Here is a 20,942-nt window from a genome sequence, read left to right as displayed (position 1 = left end):
AGGCAAAACCATTCAAATATAAAATAATTCCTCTTCTTTCTCCCTCTGGATAAATGTATTGGAAAGTCTGCTCCTGGTTTCAAAGCCTGTCAGCTGAATACAGTGCAATGCAGAGGGCCTCTCCAGATGGCAGACAGAATATAGTTTCCTTATATAGGAATCTATACAGATGTTCTGTGTACAGCATCAGCTCTCCAGCTTATTACCTCCTCACTCCTTGCCACCGACCCCAGTGTGCCACATTATCACAAACTAAAATTACAAAAAGAATCTCAAGACAGAACAGCTCATAAAGTGAAGTGTAAGCAAATCCTTGAGAGCACTCTCTTCCATTCCCATAATGAGCTAAAAGCAAGTTCAATGAGCTTAAAATGAACCCTTTACTCCAGGATATTCTCTCGCTAGGTGCTTAAAAGGTTACCTTTGTCATGTACTTTCATCAAAGCAGTGATTTCCAAAATACCAGTAGGCTGAAGAAGAATACAGGAGCAGCATTAACTGTGCTGCATCATTCCCCCAGACAGTTCCAAGAATGTCCAGACTGCTTGGCAGCCCATGAAAGCTGGAAATGAGAAGAAGGACTATTGCCATGTGCCATCACCTGCTACTACCAGTGCACAGGAAAGACAGGGAGCTGTTGGAATGAGTTCAGAGGCCACCAAGATGAGCTGCAGCACCTCAGCCATGGGGAAAGGCTTAGAGAGTTGGGGTTGTAGAGTCTGGAGAAGACCCCATGAAGGCTTTACAGCAGCCTCCCAATACCTAAAAAAGCCTGCAAGAGAGCTGGAGAGAATTTTTAGAAGGGCGTGAAGTGACAGGGGAGAATGGCTTTAAACTGAAAGAGGGCAAGTTTGAACTGGATATTAGTAAGAAATTCTTACTGTGAGGGTGGTGAGACACTGGAACAGGTTGCCCAGATATGTGGTGGATGACCCATCCTGAAAGTTTTTAAGGCCAGTTTGGATGGAGTTCTGAGGAACCTGATCTAGAGCAAGGTATCCCTGCCCATGGCAGGGGGTTGGAGGGTGGAAACTGGATAATCTTTGAGGTCCCTCCCAAACCAAATCATTCTACGATTCTGTGATCAATATTTTTAAAACTAATATAATTTTCCACATGAACAATTGTGGCAGTTGAACCCAATAGAGCCTTGAAAATCCAGAGGTCTGTAACAACCACAAAACCTCTCCTGACAAGCTAATGCAACATCTCCAGAGCCTCAACTCTTCTCAGAAAGTTCCTATGCCTATTCTTAAATCTTTCAAATGTTCAGCCACATGTAAAAGAGATCTGGACTACCAGTAATACCCTTGGTATAAAGGTAGATGTGTTAAACTGCTTTTTGAAACGGGGAGAGAATGAGGAGAGTGCGGTTGAGTGCTGTTGGCCCACACTTCTGGAAGTTTGGCGCCGTTTTTCACAACCTCTGCTTAGCACATTCAAGCTACAAATTCAGAGTCTTGAAAAACAAGAATTCTGCTAAGGTTACAAGTACAGAACCTATTGCTTCCAAGCTCCTTATTTTGTCATTTTCCACATATGGATGGCATGTTTCACACTCTAGAAACAGAACATGGGTTCTACCGACTACACAGAAATGTCTGCTCTTGACTTGGCCCTCTCTTCTGAGAGATCCATATTTTTATCTAGACATTGCATATATCTTAAATTGAGTTTATTGTTGTGGCAACAGCACACTTAGAATGATTTGAGGCAACAAAATGTGGTTTGATGTTTAGAGTGATTATAGGCAACATGCATTTGATAAGCAGTACTCATTCATTCCTTTACACATAGATGGCTACTGAAATTTCACTTTAGGGAACACCGAATGGGAATCCTTTGCTTTGGACACAAATATGAAGAGTCCTCATCCAACAGGAAAATGTGCAAAGAGTTTTTACATGTCAAATACATTTGGTTGTGGAAACCAGGCTAACTCATAAGGCTACTGGACACAGGATGTAATTTTAAGCCCAGAGCAGAAGAATAGCTTGAACTCAAGATACAACTGACCACAAAAGGGAAGAGCACAGGCTGAGAAAGTTGTCTCTGAGAAAGATGGAATCCATTTGCTGAACCATGTCAGAAAATTCATGATAGAAATACAACAGAGGGCCTCCTGTTGCTATTTGTTGCAGGAATTGAAATATTAGAGCCAAGGTGCAGGCTACTAATGATAGAATAAGCAAAGCAAACTAAACCCAGAGGGGGGACACAGCTGTCCTGTGCCCAGAACTCAAGCAGGGCAGTCACTGTTCCATCCTATGAGGAAGCTCACACAAGAAGCCTTCCTACATGATGAGCAAGTTTGCTCAGTCAGACGAAGTTATAACTGTACAGACCTTTTTCCAAAAAGCAAGCCAGGACACATTTTTCTGTCAGGCTATGCAGCAAAATATCCTTCTAGAATAGGTTTTTTAGTACTAGACATACACAAAGTTTACTTAACTACCAAAAGCTTGTCTAAATGAAGAATATTTTATTGTAAAGGTCCATCCTTAACAAAGACCTCAAACATTGCTATTGAAAAAAGCAGCAAGTTAGAAGAAGAAACATCTTTCTGGTATTGCTCAGGTTCAAGCGAAGGATAGCATCCATTATTTCACCAGCTGACTATTTCTTGTTCAATCTGTGGGCCTTCTGCATGTAAAGCATCAAGAACAATACAGCTATTTCCATTGCAAATGGTATGACATCCATCTGAAGCACAAAACTGCTACCAGCAAAACAGGCTCATATCCGCGGGATACTCAACCTACCGATTCATTCTATGTCGAATAAAAAGGCTACTTGGTTTATGCGTGCTCGTGCAATTTCTGCTTCAAACTTAAAAGAATAAACAAATGAAGTGGGCTAAAAAAACCCCAAGCCTTAATGCCTTCACCTTTTTTTCTTCCTTTAGATCTTCCTTGAGTTTTAAATAAAGGCCCTGGGCTACAACTTCTGCCAACATTATCTAAAAACAAACTCCCCAGAAGGAAGGATCGAAAGCAGCAGGTGCATGATTGAAATCAAACTCTCAGGAGTGAATACATTCCATGCTGCTACTCTGCTAGCAGGGCTGAGGTGTCGCCAGGCAGTGCTGTGCCAGCCTTTCACACACCCTCAGGAATATTTCCAAAGGCATTCAGGAGAAAGAAGCAGTGGACACCGGACCAGCCTGAAGTGTTATAATGACTACACACAGCTGGCAAAGCAAAGAAAATCTTAACATGTTATATAACATTAACTGTTTCCTTTCACCCAAAGTAAAAGTGGGACTGCCTAATATTCCATGTGCACCAGCAAAAATGATTCATTTATATGCACAGGAGAAACAAAGTTTAATGTGAGTGAAAACATGACAAGAATTATTTAGAAATTAATTTTCAAAAACCACATCATATTCAGAAACAAACATACTCAAACGTCTGCTTTAAAATTTAGCATTCAAAAAAAATATCCTTTTACTTAGAGATATATGTTCTTATATGAACTTATATGATTGAAATGAAAATAATAATAATAAAAAAATATATATACATTGAGCTTAGGGGGGGGAAAAACCTTGAAAAGAAATAAAACCTATTGTAAAATTGAGATGATCCATTACTATAAATAACTTTAAAAGACACGAAGAAGGAATTATGGCATGTCTGTTCCGCAGTCCTGATGGAATCTCAGCGCAGGAAATATATTATCCCAGTAACCTTAAGCACAGCTTGCAACGGTATCAATGGCAACCACTGTGCACTCCCCCTTATTTTCTATTACACATGAAGAACCTTGCTATATTAAAAATACACATACATAACATACATTCTGTTGTGGAACGGTTCAATACAGTTACTAAATTCTTTCAACACTTATGCTCCTTCTCATTCATTTTAATGCTTTAAAATGCATAACACACAGATATGCAAGTCAAGCCCAGTGTTTGTTAGAAGGCAAATGCTTCTCAGACTGAAATCCTAAAAGCAAAAGGTCTGAATTAATATCACCCAAGCCTGTGCAGAGGAAACGAATTCTCCTGGAGCAAGGGAAAAGAGGGAAAACAAACAAACAAACAAACCAAAGCATGTATTTCCCTGGTACAGATCGAGCTATCCACCTAGCAGGCAGCTATTTGCTGCCGATTCACTGGTGAGCTTTAGCCCCAACAAATACCTTCTGCATATGTGATTAAGCCACTATGCATAGTCAATCTCCCAGCCTCGGTGTCCATAAGAAAGAGCTGAGCTGGTACCCACCTAGAACGTAGTCGCTGCAGTCCAGCATTGCTGTGGTATCCTCTACAGGTTCAGATAGTCCAAGGAACGGGAGAATGGCAATTTCTATCAAATCTACACTACTGCTCTGACTGAACATGAAAGGGAGTGGGGAGGTGGGGGGAGAAATACAACTTCAGTTACACCATAGCAATCTTCAACTGAACAGGGAAACTTCAGTTGCTGTGTGGAGTTTTAGTCTCTCCTACTAGCTGTGTCTGACATTGTCAAGGCGACTGAAGCGTGAAAAGTTCCCCTTTTTGTAATAAAATAGAAACAAAGATTGCAGCTGGCAGTTTCCATAATGAAGCTTAATCAGTATGCGCCTGATTAGGGCCTTATGCAAATCTCCTCTCGTTAGCACAGCAGTCAGCACTTTGAAGTCCATGAACAATTCATTTGCAGAGTACACTGAAAGCGCTCCCTGCATAATTTAAATCACGGTATAAATATTTATCAGATCATTTGCATATTAATTGGCAGTGCATGAAGGGAAAAATTATCTCCCGAGTGCCAGCATAATAATTAGGGAACAAAATGAATTTTCTTCCAATAGCTTGGCTTCTCAGCCCTAACTCAAGCACAGTACCACAGGGGATCAGGGAGGGGAAGAGACAGAGTTCTGTTCAAATGCCACTGAAATGACACGTACAAATTAGAAACAACTCTACAGACTTAAGCACCTTTAATCTTATTCCTGCTGGCAACAATAACATCAGTAATAAAGGGGATTTGGAAAAAGCTTTCCACACAATCCAAATAATCCCACGAAAACAATTAGCAAGGTAGAAGCTGAACACAAAGCTGTCAAGCCGGTGCTTGCACATCTGCGTGGAGTTTTCCACATGCGAACACGCACTGTGTTAGCAAGGTCCCAGGCAGGGAAGAGAGTCCTGCCAGGGCAAGGAAGTGGCACGATTCCCTTTAAACGGCTAAAGAGCTTGGTGATTCATTATCGGGTAATCCCTTTGCCACGGCCAACTTAGCAGCAGTGGATATGTCAAGTATTGTGTAACATTTGACACCCATTAATCTATCCCGAGTGAAATCAAAATAGATTTAGTCTTTTGCTTTCCAGTGACTTCCAAGAAAAAAACCAAAAATCTATTACTAATCCCTTCAAGCATGCACACAATATGGCTAAAGAAAGCTTATTTGCAGAGCTATGGTTTTTCAAAGGGGCATGTCACACCCACGCTGCATCTTTGAACCACTTGGTGATAACCAGAACGTGCTTGCTGCTGTGACCACAAAAGTACACTGGAGCACTGGAGAACTGAGAAGAGGCTTTGGTCTATGGAGAAATCAATCTTCTTTTCCAAAAGTGGTCCACAGAAGTAAGTGGGCTAACTATGATGCTCTATTAAACCATTTCAGATAGTTTGTTTGCCACTCAAAAACTTGTGTCCTAAACAGCAAGAACATTTATATAAAAATTCAAGCATGATGCGACCATCACAAAATTTATTACTCCATCATCTGATCAGGAAAAAGTAGTGTGATGATGCAGATGATTACAGGGTTGAGCCACCCACTTCCAGGTGCTAATGTGAATTTAAAGATAAGTTGTTTTTCCTTTAAAAATACCATAGCTGTACTTTTCTTCTCCTCATTTCTCAAGTGAATTCAAGCACCACCTCTACAAACAAGAGGGAGTGAGAGAAAAGGGACTTCTCAATCATCCAGTACTGACTGGAATTTATTTCCACGCTTGACCTCTTCTTCTGTTCAGGTTCATATCTCTACTTAACACAAGATGTTCCCAGCTATATATTTAACATGAGCGATCTACACTTGAAAAAGATTGCAAGAAGAAAGGGAGAAGGTGCTCCCTACTACAAGGAGACAACTGCATGTGCTGAATAGGTTTTCCTAATACCTTGTTTCCAACCTGGTTTTCTACTCATTCACATATCCCACTAAGACCTCTGAGACACACATTCATGGTTCACAGATCTTCAGTAAACTTCACTCCTGCATACATACTTTTGGAGTGCACTGGGAGATAATCTGTTTGCTTTATGGGAAGAGCCTTGACAGCACTGGTGGAACAAACCAAGCACTTGAGAAAGCAAGGGCTGAGCTGAGGCGGCAGCAGAGCAGGACAGCAGTGCTCTCCTCAAGCCGAGGGCTGGTGGAGCGCAGGTGCAGCCCTGAGGGGGCAGGAAGTGCCCGTTTGCATCGGGCACTGCGCGGCCAAGGCTGATCTGCCTCACACACACCAACCCCCACACAAACCCTCACTGGAGCTGCAACATCCACTAACAGCCTAACTGAACTAAAAAATTATGTGTTGACCTGTCAAATTAACAACTGGCCAAAAAAAACCCAACCAAACAAAAATGCTCCCTAAACCAACCAAAACCAAACACCAGAAAAAACCCAAACCAAATGGTGCTTTCAGTGAGTTCTTCATTCTTTGGCAATTTTATTATCTTACCTTTTATCTAAACTCATAGAATCATAGAATGGTTTGAGTTGGAAGGGACTTTGATGATCACACAGGTCCAGCCCACTACTCTGGTCAGGGACACCTTTCACCAGACCAAGTTGCTCAAAGCCCCATCCAGCCTGGCCATGAACACTTCCAGGGATGGGGCAGCCACTTTTTGTTTTGCTCTGTTTTTTTTGTGTTTGTTTGTTTAAATTTACCATTGACAATCTTTTAATCTCTGCTGCAGTAGAGTAGGAAAATGTTTGGAGAAGAATGGTGACTATCACTCTGCTCCAAAACCAGTGGTGGAATATACATTCGTTTAATGTTCTCTTTAGGTTCTGCCGCAACACTGCCCATTCTTTTCTTTATGGCTACTTATTAGAAGTTACTTAACACCCTGATCCAAGGACATACTTCTAGTACTCATGTTTAAGCAAAACAGCACTCTGGGCTTTGCTCCCAGTTTCATTTTTCCTCCAAAGACACCTCTCAGAAGAGAAAATGCTGCACCTTGTGATAAGTAAAAAGCTTGAAACATCCCATGAAACTACAGATATCTCAAAAAATGTGACTCTCCTCTTCAGCCAATTCTACAGTTTTTACATTAATGATTCCCCCCTCCCCCCCCCCCCCCCCCCCCATATTCCTATTCAAACTCTTCCTTAAAATCAAAGGAACTATCACGGAGCCAGGTATGACAAAAGCAGATTTTCTTTAGCCAGACACTTCGGAACCTGCAGATTAACATTTCAGGAGATTATTTCTACCCCACTCACTTCTTTTTGTCACTTTCTATGTATTTTCCACACCATACCACTTCAAATGAATGTCTTCTTTTGCAGTCTGCCCCATGAATATATCACTTTCTTTATTCAGTTATAATGACAGTATCTGATTCCTTGAAACCACTGTTTTCGGAAAAGGAACATCATTTTTACCTGTAGCCTATGCAACTTGTTTTTTTTACATGGATGTGTTTCCATATATTACTAAAATGTCATTTACTACATGGCCTCCATGACAGCTAAGAAATTTCTGCCCCTATCCAGCGCAGTGACAAGCATGACCTTTGCAAACTTCAGGGCCACACTTGGTGATGCGATTACCCAATAAGCCAACTCATTATTTCCCTTTTAAACAGGGAGTGGAGTGCAAAGGAATACATACAAATGGAATACAAAATACAGGGAAAGGAAATACAGCATTAGCTGAAACATTAGCATGCTGCCTTCATTAGTGTATCAATGCCTAGGACATTCTACCTTGAAGGTACTACATTTTTGAACTCAAGATATTTCGAAGTGTCCATCCAACCACCCAAACGAAACCTAATAAAAATTTCAACAAACAGAACTCCAATGTGTGATTTTAAAAATTGTAAAAATCACACACTTCAACAAAATAAACTGTTATTAAAGTTGGTACAATCCTCTTAGAGTAATTATGGACAGACAGCAGTCTGTTCATAGCTAGGGCTGCAAGCTAACTCTAATTTTAGCCACCACCTTTGACTGTGGCTAGCAGAATTGATTTTATCTGAAAATTGGTGAGTTTGCTCTGAAAGCCAAAAAGAGCAGTTGTCTGGAAAAGTCAAGTAAAATTGGCCTGGTTTAGACTTACTGGTCATTAGGCAATTGCTATGAATTGGAATTTTAATCTACATCTAATTTTACTTCTCACAAACTCAAATCATAACTATCCTTTAAAACTTTTAATGACACAAAATGCCTTTCAAAATTCCTTTGTGTACATTTTGGAAGGAAATTAAGCATGTGGAGAGCTAAGCAGGAATGCTAATGTATCTTATCAGTGCAGGCCAGCGGATACTTGTTAGCACCTGATACATTAATATAAAAGGGTTTGTTTATGGGTTTGGTTTTTAATGCAACTTATTCTCGTCCACAGAATGTAGCAAGTACCATGGATTAAGTCTTTTTTTCAGAGAAAGAAACTGTGCTCATAACAAATTTACAATACCACCACACAAGGAGGGAAGGAAAAAGGGTGGCAGTGATATAATGAGAGAAAATAAAATAAATACCCTTATTCAAAAAATACAGAATTATAACTTCCACAAGCAAATGGACTTATTTGAAACTCACAGCTAATTGTGCCACTCAGGTGTATCATCTGAACACTTTGCCCTACCCTTACTGCCTTCAACCCACAGCACATAAGAAAGCGCCCATATGATATTTACATAAGTTTTTCTTCCATCCTGTTGAATGTTTTCTTTTCAATAGCAAAGGCTACAAATTCAGTGCAGTCAATTCTTGTTGTCTAAGTAAATATTATTGTCATAACATTTACTTAGAAATGATGGAATATTTTAAAGAGCAGCAAAAGTTAGCTCTTTACATGTCCTGAATTAATGTCTCTTTCCACTCATTATGTTTTCACGGTTTTCATGCCTATTTCATGATGGCTTGAGACTTTTTATTTTGTGTTGTTTTTAGTGGGTTTTGTTTATTTATATGCACCATAAGCATTGACTCCAGGAACTCAATTCAAAAACCAACGTGAAGTGTCACACCTTTGAAAACCAATTTGTGTTTAACTACCATGTTCTACCTGCCACAGAGCTGCTGCACATTAGCACATTTTATTGTCTTCAGGGCATTCACCTCCTTCCAATTTAATTTGAAGTTAGCATACAACATGAACAAATCATGCTGATTCCACCACACTTCAGGTATGGTTCAATACCACTACATCTCCATTGTTCTAGTAAATTTGTATATGAGAAGTAATATGAAAACTTAAGCAGAAGTTTTAAAAAACACACACAAAAATGTCTTAAAATGTGGCTATGGGAAACACCTGTTTTGAATTTTTGTCCACTTATATGGGTCTCATTCTCCTTTAAAATTATTGGTTTGTCAAATCCAAAATACTCCACAAGTACTGACAAGCATGGAGCACCTTGGGTAGATGTATTTTGTCTATTAGTTAACACCTCTTGTATTGTATTACATTTACAGGGTTTGCATGCCTCACATTGCTTCTCAAAAAAGGACTGCAGGACAAAATAAAGTCTGAAAAGAAGACTGATGTGAAGTTACATGAACAAAACACAAGGGAGGGCTGGAGAACAAGATCAGTAAAACTTCAACATTTATCAGAATTAGGAAAAAAGGGATTTAAGGGTGCATGTCTATGTTATAGCAGTACTGAGGGGGAAAAAAAAGGCCATATTACTTCCCCTCCTCCCCAGCTTCCCCCTTCCCCAAAACAAAACTCAAAAACAGCCTCATGGAAAGCTTGCAAGCTTTTATGGATGCTGCATCTTGGGGCAGCTGGAGAACCTGGAGCACCACCAGGCACCAGCCCCATGAGTAATGGGGTGACCCCAAATTTCCCCTGGCAGGGAACACCAGCCAATCCTCATGTACCTCCTGCACCTAAAGTGGGGTCATTTTTTCCCACAAGTGACATTTATGAGAATGTGTCTTCCCCACTATGCTACTGAAATTGTGCACACATTTGAATGGGAAAGTTAAATGCAGTTCATACTGCCAAAACACCAAGCAATGAAGGTAGTTTCAAACTCTTATTGCAATACACACTAAAAATACCAAATAGTTCAGAAAAATAAATATTATCTAATATGCAAATCACAACACAATTGACTTGCCCTGACATAGAAGAGTACTTACGCCAAGCTCAAATACTGAACATAAATATTTATTTTAGCAGCTGTATGAATTATTACAGCCTGGAAGCATCACTGTTTGTGCATTCCAAAAGCATTAATTTTGCCTCCCTGTGTCCACTCACATAACAGAGACAGGCCCTCAAAGCTTAAAAATATTATTTTCAAACTCACCTGTAAATCATAACATAATGCCTTATGCCAACATGCTGTTTCCCTGTTCTCCAGTTTGCCAAAGTAGCAATTACTAGTCTAGCTTGATGAACAGGGGCTCTACAAAGACGAGACTAATTCAGTGTATGACTTAACCACACAGCACTGCTCAAATCCCAGAGCCTCCACACCACTTGTCATTAACTACACTACAGGTCACTCTCAAAACACATAAATCAAAGTCACGGGTTTAAGCTCACAATGAGTCCTGCTGGAGCCAACTGGATTCATCAATATCAACAGCACGGATAGTATTTAGCTCTAGTTAGCTAATTAGAGTGTTTGACAAACAAATTAATAGCAAAAAGCACATGCAAAATCTCTGCAGTACATCCTATGAATTGAAGTTGCAGGGCTTTGCAGGAACTGCTTTTGCTCTCTCTACCTTAATAACTATCTCAAATCCAAGGAAGGATATTGCTTTAATGCCCTCAGCACACTGATCCAGACACTATTAACACCTGTAGGAACCACAAGACATGTCATGAGAATGCTTCTTTCTGAAGCTTAAATTATTTGATCTCAAAAGAGGAAAAGGCCAAATTCCAGACAAGCTGCTTTGTATGTTACAAATTGAACAAAAAATTGCCAGATGCAAGATCTGAAGAAAGAAACAGAGTTATTCACACTGTAGACACTGATTCCATCCATCAGCACACGTATCCAAGAATCTATCATTTTGGCTGCTCAGAGCTAACATAAGACTGTATTTGCTATCAGCCAGGGGAAAAAAATAATATGGAGTGCTTGGGCACCTGGGTCTTTAATTTACAATAATTTAGGAACAGCAGAAAGTGAGAACCACAGCAGAACTACACCTATAAAGTACGACCTACATGAGTTTTTCCACGAGGTATTCACAAGCCTGGTTTTGCCTGTTTTAGCACCTATGCTGTGCTAAAGCAGAAAAGGCATTGATCAGCTTTTCCAGGAAATAATCACTAGAAGGGGTTTACTAGAAACAATGCTGAAGGGCAGCATGACTGATACCTGTGGCTGTGTTTGCAGGGGATTTGCTGGGAAGACATGCACATTGTATTTTCAGGGCCATGGACACACCACTGAAGACGGGAATGTCTTGTTTAGTTCTCTAGCAAATCAGAGAAGAGGTGAACTTTTCCACACTGCCTCACTTTTTGTAACTTACTCTGATTGGAACTATTCGCTTAACAGGCGCAGACTCCTCTCAAAACAAAACAAAACAAAAAAAACGTAATGATCTTCTTAAAAATTACTGAGTAAAATAAGACAATTGAAAAAATTAGGTCAAAAGGCCTAACTAAAAATTTTCAAAAGCGATGCCCAGAATACTTAAATTCTTGCCCATTCCTCAATAAAACACAAGTCTCACATATACATATTTGATTTTTTTTTTCCACAGAGAAGTCAAAAATTAAAACCAGGACACTTAATTTAGGGCTCTGTCAGGACTACAACCATAGGCCATGAATGCAGCACTGCTGCCCTGCTGCCTCTTAAACAACTCCACAAGAGAGTTGGTCTGCCTTAAAACTACTACAACTGCCAGTAGAAATACTGACCCAAATCTGTTTTTTAATCCAAGAGGGAGAAATGTTTAACCTGGTGAAACACAAAGGTAGCAAGGACACAGAAACAAACAAATGGGAAAGATGGTTCCAGCAGGAATATTGCCTTAAAACTTTCACTGTCTACAGTTTCAGCCCACTCCTGTGTTTCACATCCATCTTCTGAATTCTGTCCTGAAAATTGTGTGACAAACAGAAGAAATGAAAAACTAAAATCTCATAACAACTATTTATTTCCTCTTTGGGATACTGACTCTCAGCACTAACGCTGACAATTTTTATCAAGTACACTTATATATGCATATATCCCACCAATGCCACACTGGAGAATACTCTGGTCTCACACAGGCCATTTCCATGCTCAAACATGGAAATGTGATTCCTACACCATAAAATTTAACTACAGAATCACTTACTTTCATCAGATGCATTGAAGAAGTCATTAGAATTGCAAGGTTTTGAAAGTAAAGGAAATGGGGAGTTGTTAACTGACAGAAGCAGCAGCAGAGTAACAAATACAATTATACAAGTAAGTAGTTTAGCACAGACCCAGCTTACAACACTAAACCCCAAATTCAAGAACTGCTCACATAAGAATTTTAAAATAACTACTAATACCCTAAGATGTCACAGTAGACCAATCTACAGAAATTAAACAAGTACACCTCATAAATGTCTGAGACCTCTGTATAAAACCCCTGTAGGCTGATCTAGAATTGCAGGCAGAAAACTGGAATTCTCAAGGGACACCACAGCCCTGGTGACATTAACAACAGATCATAAATGAAGCTGTTTACAAGCAACCACACATTAACCCTCAGAATTTTTCATATATATATATATAGTTAATATTATATAGTTGATATATAAACATATATACTTTAAATATAACATATATATTTCTGCACATTTTATGTTTCATATAGGACACTACATAAATATAATGTATAGCGTATACTATATTATAAACAGTATATATATATGTTTATATTAGGGTTTTTTAAAATAAGGTAGTGATCTCAGATTTCTCAAACCTCCTAAGCCTACTGTTCTGAAAACAGTTTACATGTTCTGTTTTCCTGCAGAAAACTACCACAACAGTGCCAATCCAGTGGAAGAAATAACATAAAGAGCATGTCAGTATACAGTGCTGTTTTCGTCGCTTTTGTCCAATCCTGATCAGTTGCTGTAGTGAGAATAAACAAGTAAGAAAAAAAGTAAAGCCTTTAAGTGCCAGGATACCATCATCCCCAAAAATCCAGCCACAAGCAGCCCAAGAGCTGCCAACTGACCACCGCTGCTGACTTGAATGAAAATCATTCCCCAGCCTTCTTAGGAAGTCAGTCACCACTGAAAGAAGAGCAATTCAGTATTCAGAAAAACCCCCTCAAGCTAAGCTCTCCAGCAACACTCAATATTGCACTGACATTTTAATACTGCACTGAGCTGATCTAACATGCCATTTCAAAAGAAGGACCTGTATTCCACATTGCTTTCACAATCCCTCACCATCACAGAGATTACTCGTTAAAAATGCAGAGAAAGTTAGCAAATTCTATGGGATTTAACTAAGTCAGAGGCAAAAAAACCCAAAAATCCTCTGTGACATTCTATTTCCAACAAGCCTCACAACACTGGTGAAATGCATGTAAAAAGGTTACAAAATTCACAGCCCTGCATGAGCCTGCAAGAAGCGTGAATACGAGCATCTTTTCCATCCAATGTCACAGTCTCAAAACGACAAGCCCTTTTTTGCCTGCCTACCGGTGAGTCTACACTCCTCTTTTCTTCTTTTGAATTTTCCCTAACTTAAATTGAATGCAAATAAACCAGGTGTGGTCCCCAGAGCAGTAATCTGCAGATAGTCCCCACCGAGTTCCCATAGCAACTTGCACAGCTGGCCACGAGAAAGAGGTTGTATCTGCTTCATATTGGCTACAGAGTTTAAACACTCAGCAAGTGAAACACCAATTACTGCATCTCGTAAAGGAAACATCTACTAAAAAGCACATCCATTTTTCCTTGATTAACACAGGAAAATAAACCTCTGGATATGTTCCTAGACCAGCAATTGCTCAGCATGTAAAGTGAATATTTGTTATTTAGAAGAGGTGATGCCTGCGAAGGAAATGGCTTCTCTTTCCTGCTGCAAGGAACTGACGTTTAAGAAACACCACAGCATTTGGAAAATGCCTGTCATTCTGTACCTTGCCATCAAGAAAAAACATAGCTGCAAAAGAAAAGTCAGAAACTCAAATCCTTCTGGACAAGTTATAAGACTTCCACAAGACAGTACCTCTCTGACAAGTGCTTTGTAATATTTCAAATTTTTACTGTACTCTTTCTATATTAGCTTTCTAAGTCACAGTGTAGAAGTACACAGTTACTGTGACTGACAAACAGCTGTTCATTCCATACAAAACCTGCCCTTTGTTCCTTACCTACAAACACAGATCCCTCCTTCTAATTCCATGCCTTTCTGCATCCTGCACGCACAGCTCACTACTTTAGTGTGCAGCCCTTCACCCCAGCCTTCTCACTGATTCCATACCATTTCCATACCGTTTCTCACCAATTCCATACCAGCTGGCTAAACAACCAGGGACAAGGCACTGGGGCTGCTTTGGAACCTAGAGAGGACTGACTGGCCCCATATATGTACTGGATGGTCAACCCACCAGAAAAGCCATACAGGTAAGGAGGCTCTCCCTGCTTTTCCTTTGGCAGAGCCACAAGGAATCTCTCCTTTTCTCAGACTGAGGTTTCACGTAAGAGCAGTCCCTACAGGCTTAGGGGAAAGGATGGGCCCAAGCATCCCTGCTAATATCCTATGGCTCTTGGGAAGCAGGAACACAGATGGTACCTAAGACACTGCCCACCCTCCCATCCCCAATTACAAATCAAAGACTTTTTGGAGCAGAGGATGTTGCTAAACATGAAGTAACCTCAACAGATTTTTCTCTGCCATGGAGCTGCACTAACATCCTGTTGAAGCCCTGCAAACTTTGAAGAACCAGCCTGCAGCAAGGAGTCCTACAGTCTAATCATACAATAAAGAACATTCTTCTCTATTTTGCTTTGAATCTATTTTCTTCTGTAGCACCACTTTAATGTCCCCTACTTCTTGCACAATAAGAATCCATGAACTGTAAGCTTCAATTCCCTCTCCATGACACTTCACTGCCATATCCCTCCCTTATCTCTATCTTCTAGGATGATAACAGTCTACACAGTTGTCCATTAAAAATGTATATGGATTCCATAAAATAATCCCTAATGCTGCTTTTCTATGTATTTTTTTTTAATGTCTGAGGAGAAGAGCTGCATAGTCTAGTACCTATGAAGCACTAATGGATTGTGGCACAATGCTATTTTTTCTTATATGGCTTTGCACTCTGATCTTTTCTTGTTAAGTCCTAGCATTTGACTGGCTTTTTGACTACTTGTTGAACATGAAAATACAGCAGCTATTTCCATGAAAAATTGTAACATAAAAGATCTCATACATGAAGCATTAGGAATCCCTATATTAACTGTACATAAACTCAGGACCTTATCTCTTGTTCAATAGGAACTTAGGATCATTGAAACATCTGTTCAATTTGGTTAAAATTGGACAATGGTTTTGAGGGAGACTGGAAAAGTCAGAAAGACATAACACAAACCTCTCTTTCCTTTGGAAATTTGGTTAAGTAAAAATAACAACATGATGCTTATCAGTCCCCAAAAGAGCAGGAGATTGATAAGAAGCAGACTCAGTATCAGTCACTCCTGTTTGTGCTGACTTTACCAAATGTCTGTTCTTTTACCTGGCATACCCATCTCTCAGTGATCCTTATTCTTCAAGGAGGGCATGGCAAGCTTACCCAGGAACATTCAGCCTGTAACTGCACAAGAAGCCACCATTATGCCAGTTGTCCCATATGAGAATGTACATTTTGGGAAAGGGGAAATATAAACAAACAGGAGCAGTTCGATGTGCATATTGGACATTAGCTATAAATTGTATTCCTCTATAACATATATAAGACACTTTACACCTATGAGCTCTTCCCATTATCCCACCTACGGTAACTAACTTGCATCCGTCACTAACTTGAAAGCTTCTCATTTGCTTAAGTACTTTTGGTTTTCTTCTCTACCTTTTCTGCCTTCCAGATTTCTTTTCTTTTTCTAATCAGCAGCACTTCAAAGAAACAGATGAGCTGGTGGCATTAAAATGACCAGGGAAACACACAAAGCTTTAGCAGGGCACAACCACTGAGCAAGAGAAACATGCCATTTAGTGTTAAAAATGATGACTTCAAGCTCACTCAGTTGGGGGAAAAAGAAAAAAAAATCACAATTCATTAGAAGGAAGAAAAAAATAGTATTCCCCTATACACCAGCATAATTTACCCTGTAAGAACCACACCATATTAACATTGACAGTCCACTGCATATTAATAAAAGCCAAAGACTTCAAAACTGAAGGCATTCAGTCTGTACTGCAAGCAATTTTGCACATTTTACAGGGAGAAATAAAAGGGGCATACAACTGGCACAGTCTGGAACCTGAGAGGCTGAAAAATTGAGAGATTTTACACTGCAAGTGAACATGCAATTTTGAAAGAATTAGTAGTAATACCAGCTAATATTGCTGTAAAAAATAAATATTTAATGTCAGGTGCTAAGGAGGAGACACTCTAAATGCAAATTTACCCAAGCACATACACATAACCTCTCTGCTCTCACTCACATATATCCGTTACACCAACAATGAAGCAAGTTTTGTACATCTCAAAAATATAGAAGATTTAAGTAGATATTGATTCTGTCCTCTACAGCTCTTATCTCTGCTGTGGTTCCTTTCATGATATTTGTTGCATGTTGAGGACGAACTTGCACTGAAATTGCCCATATGCAATTCAAATGTCATTTGACCAACTCTCCATGGTACTTGCTTATAACAGCTTAAATAGGGGATGGAGGGGAAGGGAGAAGCTAATAGGGAGGAGTGAAGGTTTTGCCTTCTGATGAGATCTGGAGACAAACACAACATTTCTGTAATAAAAGGAGCCCGTTGAGCACCTCCTGTGTAACTTCAGCTTCAACTTCCAGGTGATGGATGAGATTAACAACAGTCTCATTAACACACTCTAATAGACAGAGCTATAAACCATTTTCTTAGCTTCAGCTGTTAACGGGCAGTTCATTTTTTATAAGGCATGCCCTAAGACTGAAATCACCAGCATCAGTTTCCAGCAACTGGATCTTTCTGTGCACCTTGGGCTGGCTAGAGAGGCTCCCTTAAGCATGAGACCCCTTACACTCAGTGGGCAAGTCACTGTTCACTAAGTCAAACTTGGTGTAACCAAAAATTCTGAATTTTAAATTCCATTTGACAAGCTTTTCACATTCTGAATCCATCACATCTCTGGATTTGTTAGCAATTCTCCTAATGTTACAAAATTTCCTAGCAGCACCGTAAGGTTAGACTCAGCCATATTTGTAACTCAAGTATTGTGTTATCATAGGTATTGCCTCATTCCAAAAGCCATTTCCTGACTTAAATTCATCACAATTCAATTCATTTTTAGAGTGCACGTGTTTCAGAGCACACGTTCCTCTACCAAAAGTAAAACATACATCTTTTTTTTTGCTAGGTGTTTAGCAGACACTGTATTTAGCTGAATTAAAATACATGGGTAAGTTCCCAGAAAAAAATTGGTGACTTAGACCCCTTTGCAGTAATAGACCTGATAGTAGCAACTCCACCAATATTTGCATCCAGTGAAAACTTCAGCACTAAAGCTTCCATACTTCTTCCTGATCACTGGCAGATACGGAAAGCACTTGCTGAAGAAAAAGACTCAGCCAGTAGATTTTGACTTTCCATTAACAACTGTATTGAAATTTTTCAGTTGTCCTGTCCTTAATCCTTTTAGTATGTGCTACTATTGATTTTGTATCACTTTAATTTGGTAATCAATGAAGTAAGCCATTCTAAATCAGATACATTATAAAAGAGTGCATTTTATCAATACAATTACAAAACAGGGCTTTAATCTTAACAAGAACTGAAAAGGCTTACAGCAAATTCATCTGAAAAGACTTTCTCTCCTACCCCAGAAAATTGTATGAATTGACATTAGATTATTTTTATTGACCAAAAATTGTCTATCAGCAAATAAAATTATCTAGTTACTCAAGCGAGTGCAACTGACCTCCAGCTTTTAAAATAAAACTGCCCCATTTTTTGACATTATTGACTCACTCATTTTTCCACTCCCTCCCTGCAGCTTCCTTGGTCACTTAAGATTTACCAACATCAACAAACACATAAAGTCAACAAATTAGAGAGGTTTCTTTCCAGTCAGTCTAAATCACTAAATGCAAGCTGCCTTGTCTTGCAGATTTTAGAAATCCAATTCATACAGTCTCTCCAGCATTCCTCTTCCTCCCCACTCCCACTTACTTTGAGAATGGCATTTTCTCCCCATTTTTAGGAACACTTAAGGCCACTCAAAAGCAGGTAAGCAAGTGGTGATGTGTGTAAGAACAGAGGTCCTCACCCTTCTGCACATTTCAGAAAGTGTCCAGGGACTACAACTTCCCAGGTTGGCCAGTCAGCCTAACAATTGTCTCTCTCCAAAGAGGGGAGTGGAAATTCCACAATTCCTCTATTTTTGGGGCTTAGTGTGGCTTTTTGGCACTATTTTATCAGGCCATAGAGGTGTCTAAGTAGCGCAGAAGTTGATAAACAGGGAGAAGGGGGAGGGAGAGGTGCTGCTGTGGTGGCTCACTTTGGCTCATAAAGTCCGACCTGCAGAGACACACATTCTACATCATGCAATCACAGCAAGTGTTGCAAATTTTGAAATAAAAGCATTCACTGGTATTACTTGAGCTTTATCAGCTTGTTAATCACCATCAAGAAAAACAGATCAGGGTATTCCAAACAATTCCTTGTGTACTTGTATTTCATTAGCTTGAGAAAGGTAATTCCACATGACTACATCAGACAGTGCTTCCCAAGCCACGCCACTGCCTCTCCTCCTTATTTGCTAACCAGGACATGACCACTGTAGAGAGAAAAAAACACAGACTGCTATTTCAGAAGGAGAGTACAGACAGCAAACTGACAAAGCTGGAGCTGGAATCCTCCTAAGCCAGCAGAAAGACATTGAAAAACAGACCTCCCTTTGGACTCCTCTTTGCCTCATCAGGTTGGGGGAAGCCATATAAGGTATTTATTATGATTATTCTTCAATAAACTTTTTCTTTTTTTTTTTTAGAATCTGAAAATCTATAGCATCCTTCTAAATAGCAGAGTATGGACAGCTACTTGTTTGTCAAGCAGCTTTTGCTGATGGATAGTAGATACCCGTAGCAGAGGTACAATTTTAAATAAGTCATCGGAGTTTATTCTTTAATTTCCCTCATTTTTGTATTAAAATATCAGCCATCAATACTTGTGCATTCACCATGAGCTGTTCTCTCAGAGATTATTTGGCTGCAAGTGTCAACAGGCAGACTACAATATGAGGAAGTCTCTTCAAACAGCATTCCTCACAATTCCTCTTTCATATATTACTTCATTGTGCAAGTTCAAAATCCTACAGTATTACTTCAGTTGACAACTAATCTACACTACATGTGCAATGTATCATCCGTTTGCCTATTAAATTAACGATCAAATTAATGATTAATTTATTAGGGGTTTTGTCCTGCTAATTACAGAAACATATGTATTATACTATAAAAGCCCTTTTTACTGCTGCTGAGATCACCTTATTTGGTTTGAGCACCAATTTTTACTGGTAATTTTTTTTTTAAATTATCACACTTGAAATCAGACATACATTCAGATCTCAATCACATGCCCACTATTTTAGCTGAATTTTTAAACCTCCCCAGCACCAATTTGATGCTCCACATGCTCCTCACAAATTTCACCACACACCCCTACTGCAAATAATCACCCTTGCTATTTCTTTGTCAGGTTTCTGGGTACACTTTCATGGTGGCAGACCCTGGCCTTTCTCCAGAGGCTCTCTCTCCTGGAAAGAGATCTTGTGCAAAACTAAATTTAAACTTGGCTTCCCTAAGCAGTCTTTCCAACTACACATTTCTGTTCGAATCAACAGATAGCATCTGTTTAAATGGTCATAAGAATTGTTGCAAAGAGATGAACTGCTGAACCTAAAACTTGCCTGATGTATGATTAATATGAGGTACAAGAAACCTCACAGTGGACACCCATGGAATAGCCCACTTACCAGAGAAGTTTCTTCCTAATCCCCTTTGGTTAGCACTTTATTTGTTCCCTGTTGTATAATGGTTTTTCAATTCTTTACAAAGGCTTTACAAAGCTTTCATTTAACCTAGCATAATGTACTGTAAATGAATAATCCCTTTTCTTTCCTGATCCTGTTAATCTTTTGGCCTTGGTTACATCTCACAGCAGTGAGATGCAAATGTTAATTATGCAAGAAGTATAAGATCTGTATTTTGATTTCCATCTGTCCAATACAAGTCCAGAACAAGACACAGATAACTGAGTGCTTTTCCTATCACCATGGGAACATGATTGCCAGGAACATACCAAGAATGTCTCATATTGACTCCCAGAAGCCCCAGTCAAGTACCTTCTACCCATCAGAGCCTCCTTTATCTCCTTTGTTGATTCATAGATTCATATTTTTCACAAACCCCTGATTATTCTCACTGTAACTCAACCTTCCTCAGGGCTGCAGAAACATTGTCTTACTCACATAACATCTCCCTCTCGTTTGCATCATGTATGTCAATTATCTCATCTACAAAACACATGTAGATTTAGAAGTAGTTGAAACACTTTA

At 39.4% G+C, this 20,942-nt stretch overlaps 1 protein-coding gene across 9 annotated transcripts in view; it reads right to left on the bottom strand.

Moving 5' to 3' along the window:
* Positions 1 to 20,942, bottom strand: part of POU2F1 (POU class 2 homeobox 1) — a 113,256-nt gene that overhangs the window by 53,165 nt on the left and 39,149 nt on the right. For 3 of the 9 annotated variants that reach the window (XM_030263565.4, XM_072923818.1, XM_072923824.1), the window contains exon 1: positions 4,233 to 4,551. The exons of 1 other annotated variant lie outside the window; for it this stretch is intronic. In XM_030263565.4, the coding sequence (XP_030119425.1) occupies positions 4,233 to 4,350 (118 nt within the window). In that variant the 5' untranslated portion in view covers positions 4,351 to 4,551. Of the gene's footprint in view, positions 1 to 4,232; positions 4,554 to 20,942 lie in introns of those variants that run through there. 5 more of the 9 variants (XM_030263588.4, XM_030263598.4, XM_030263605.4 and 2 more) reach the window with 3 other exon arrangements.

Source organism: Taeniopygia guttata, chromosome 1, assembly GCF_048771995.1.
Source record: "Taeniopygia guttata chromosome 1, bTaeGut7.mat, whole genome shotgun sequence".
In the NCBI taxonomy this organism is placed as follows: Eukaryota; Metazoa; Chordata; class Aves; order Passeriformes; family Estrildidae; genus Taeniopygia; species Taeniopygia guttata.
The sequence above is the reverse complement of the archived record's forward strand: the minus strand, read 5'-3'. Positions and strand labels throughout refer to the sequence as shown.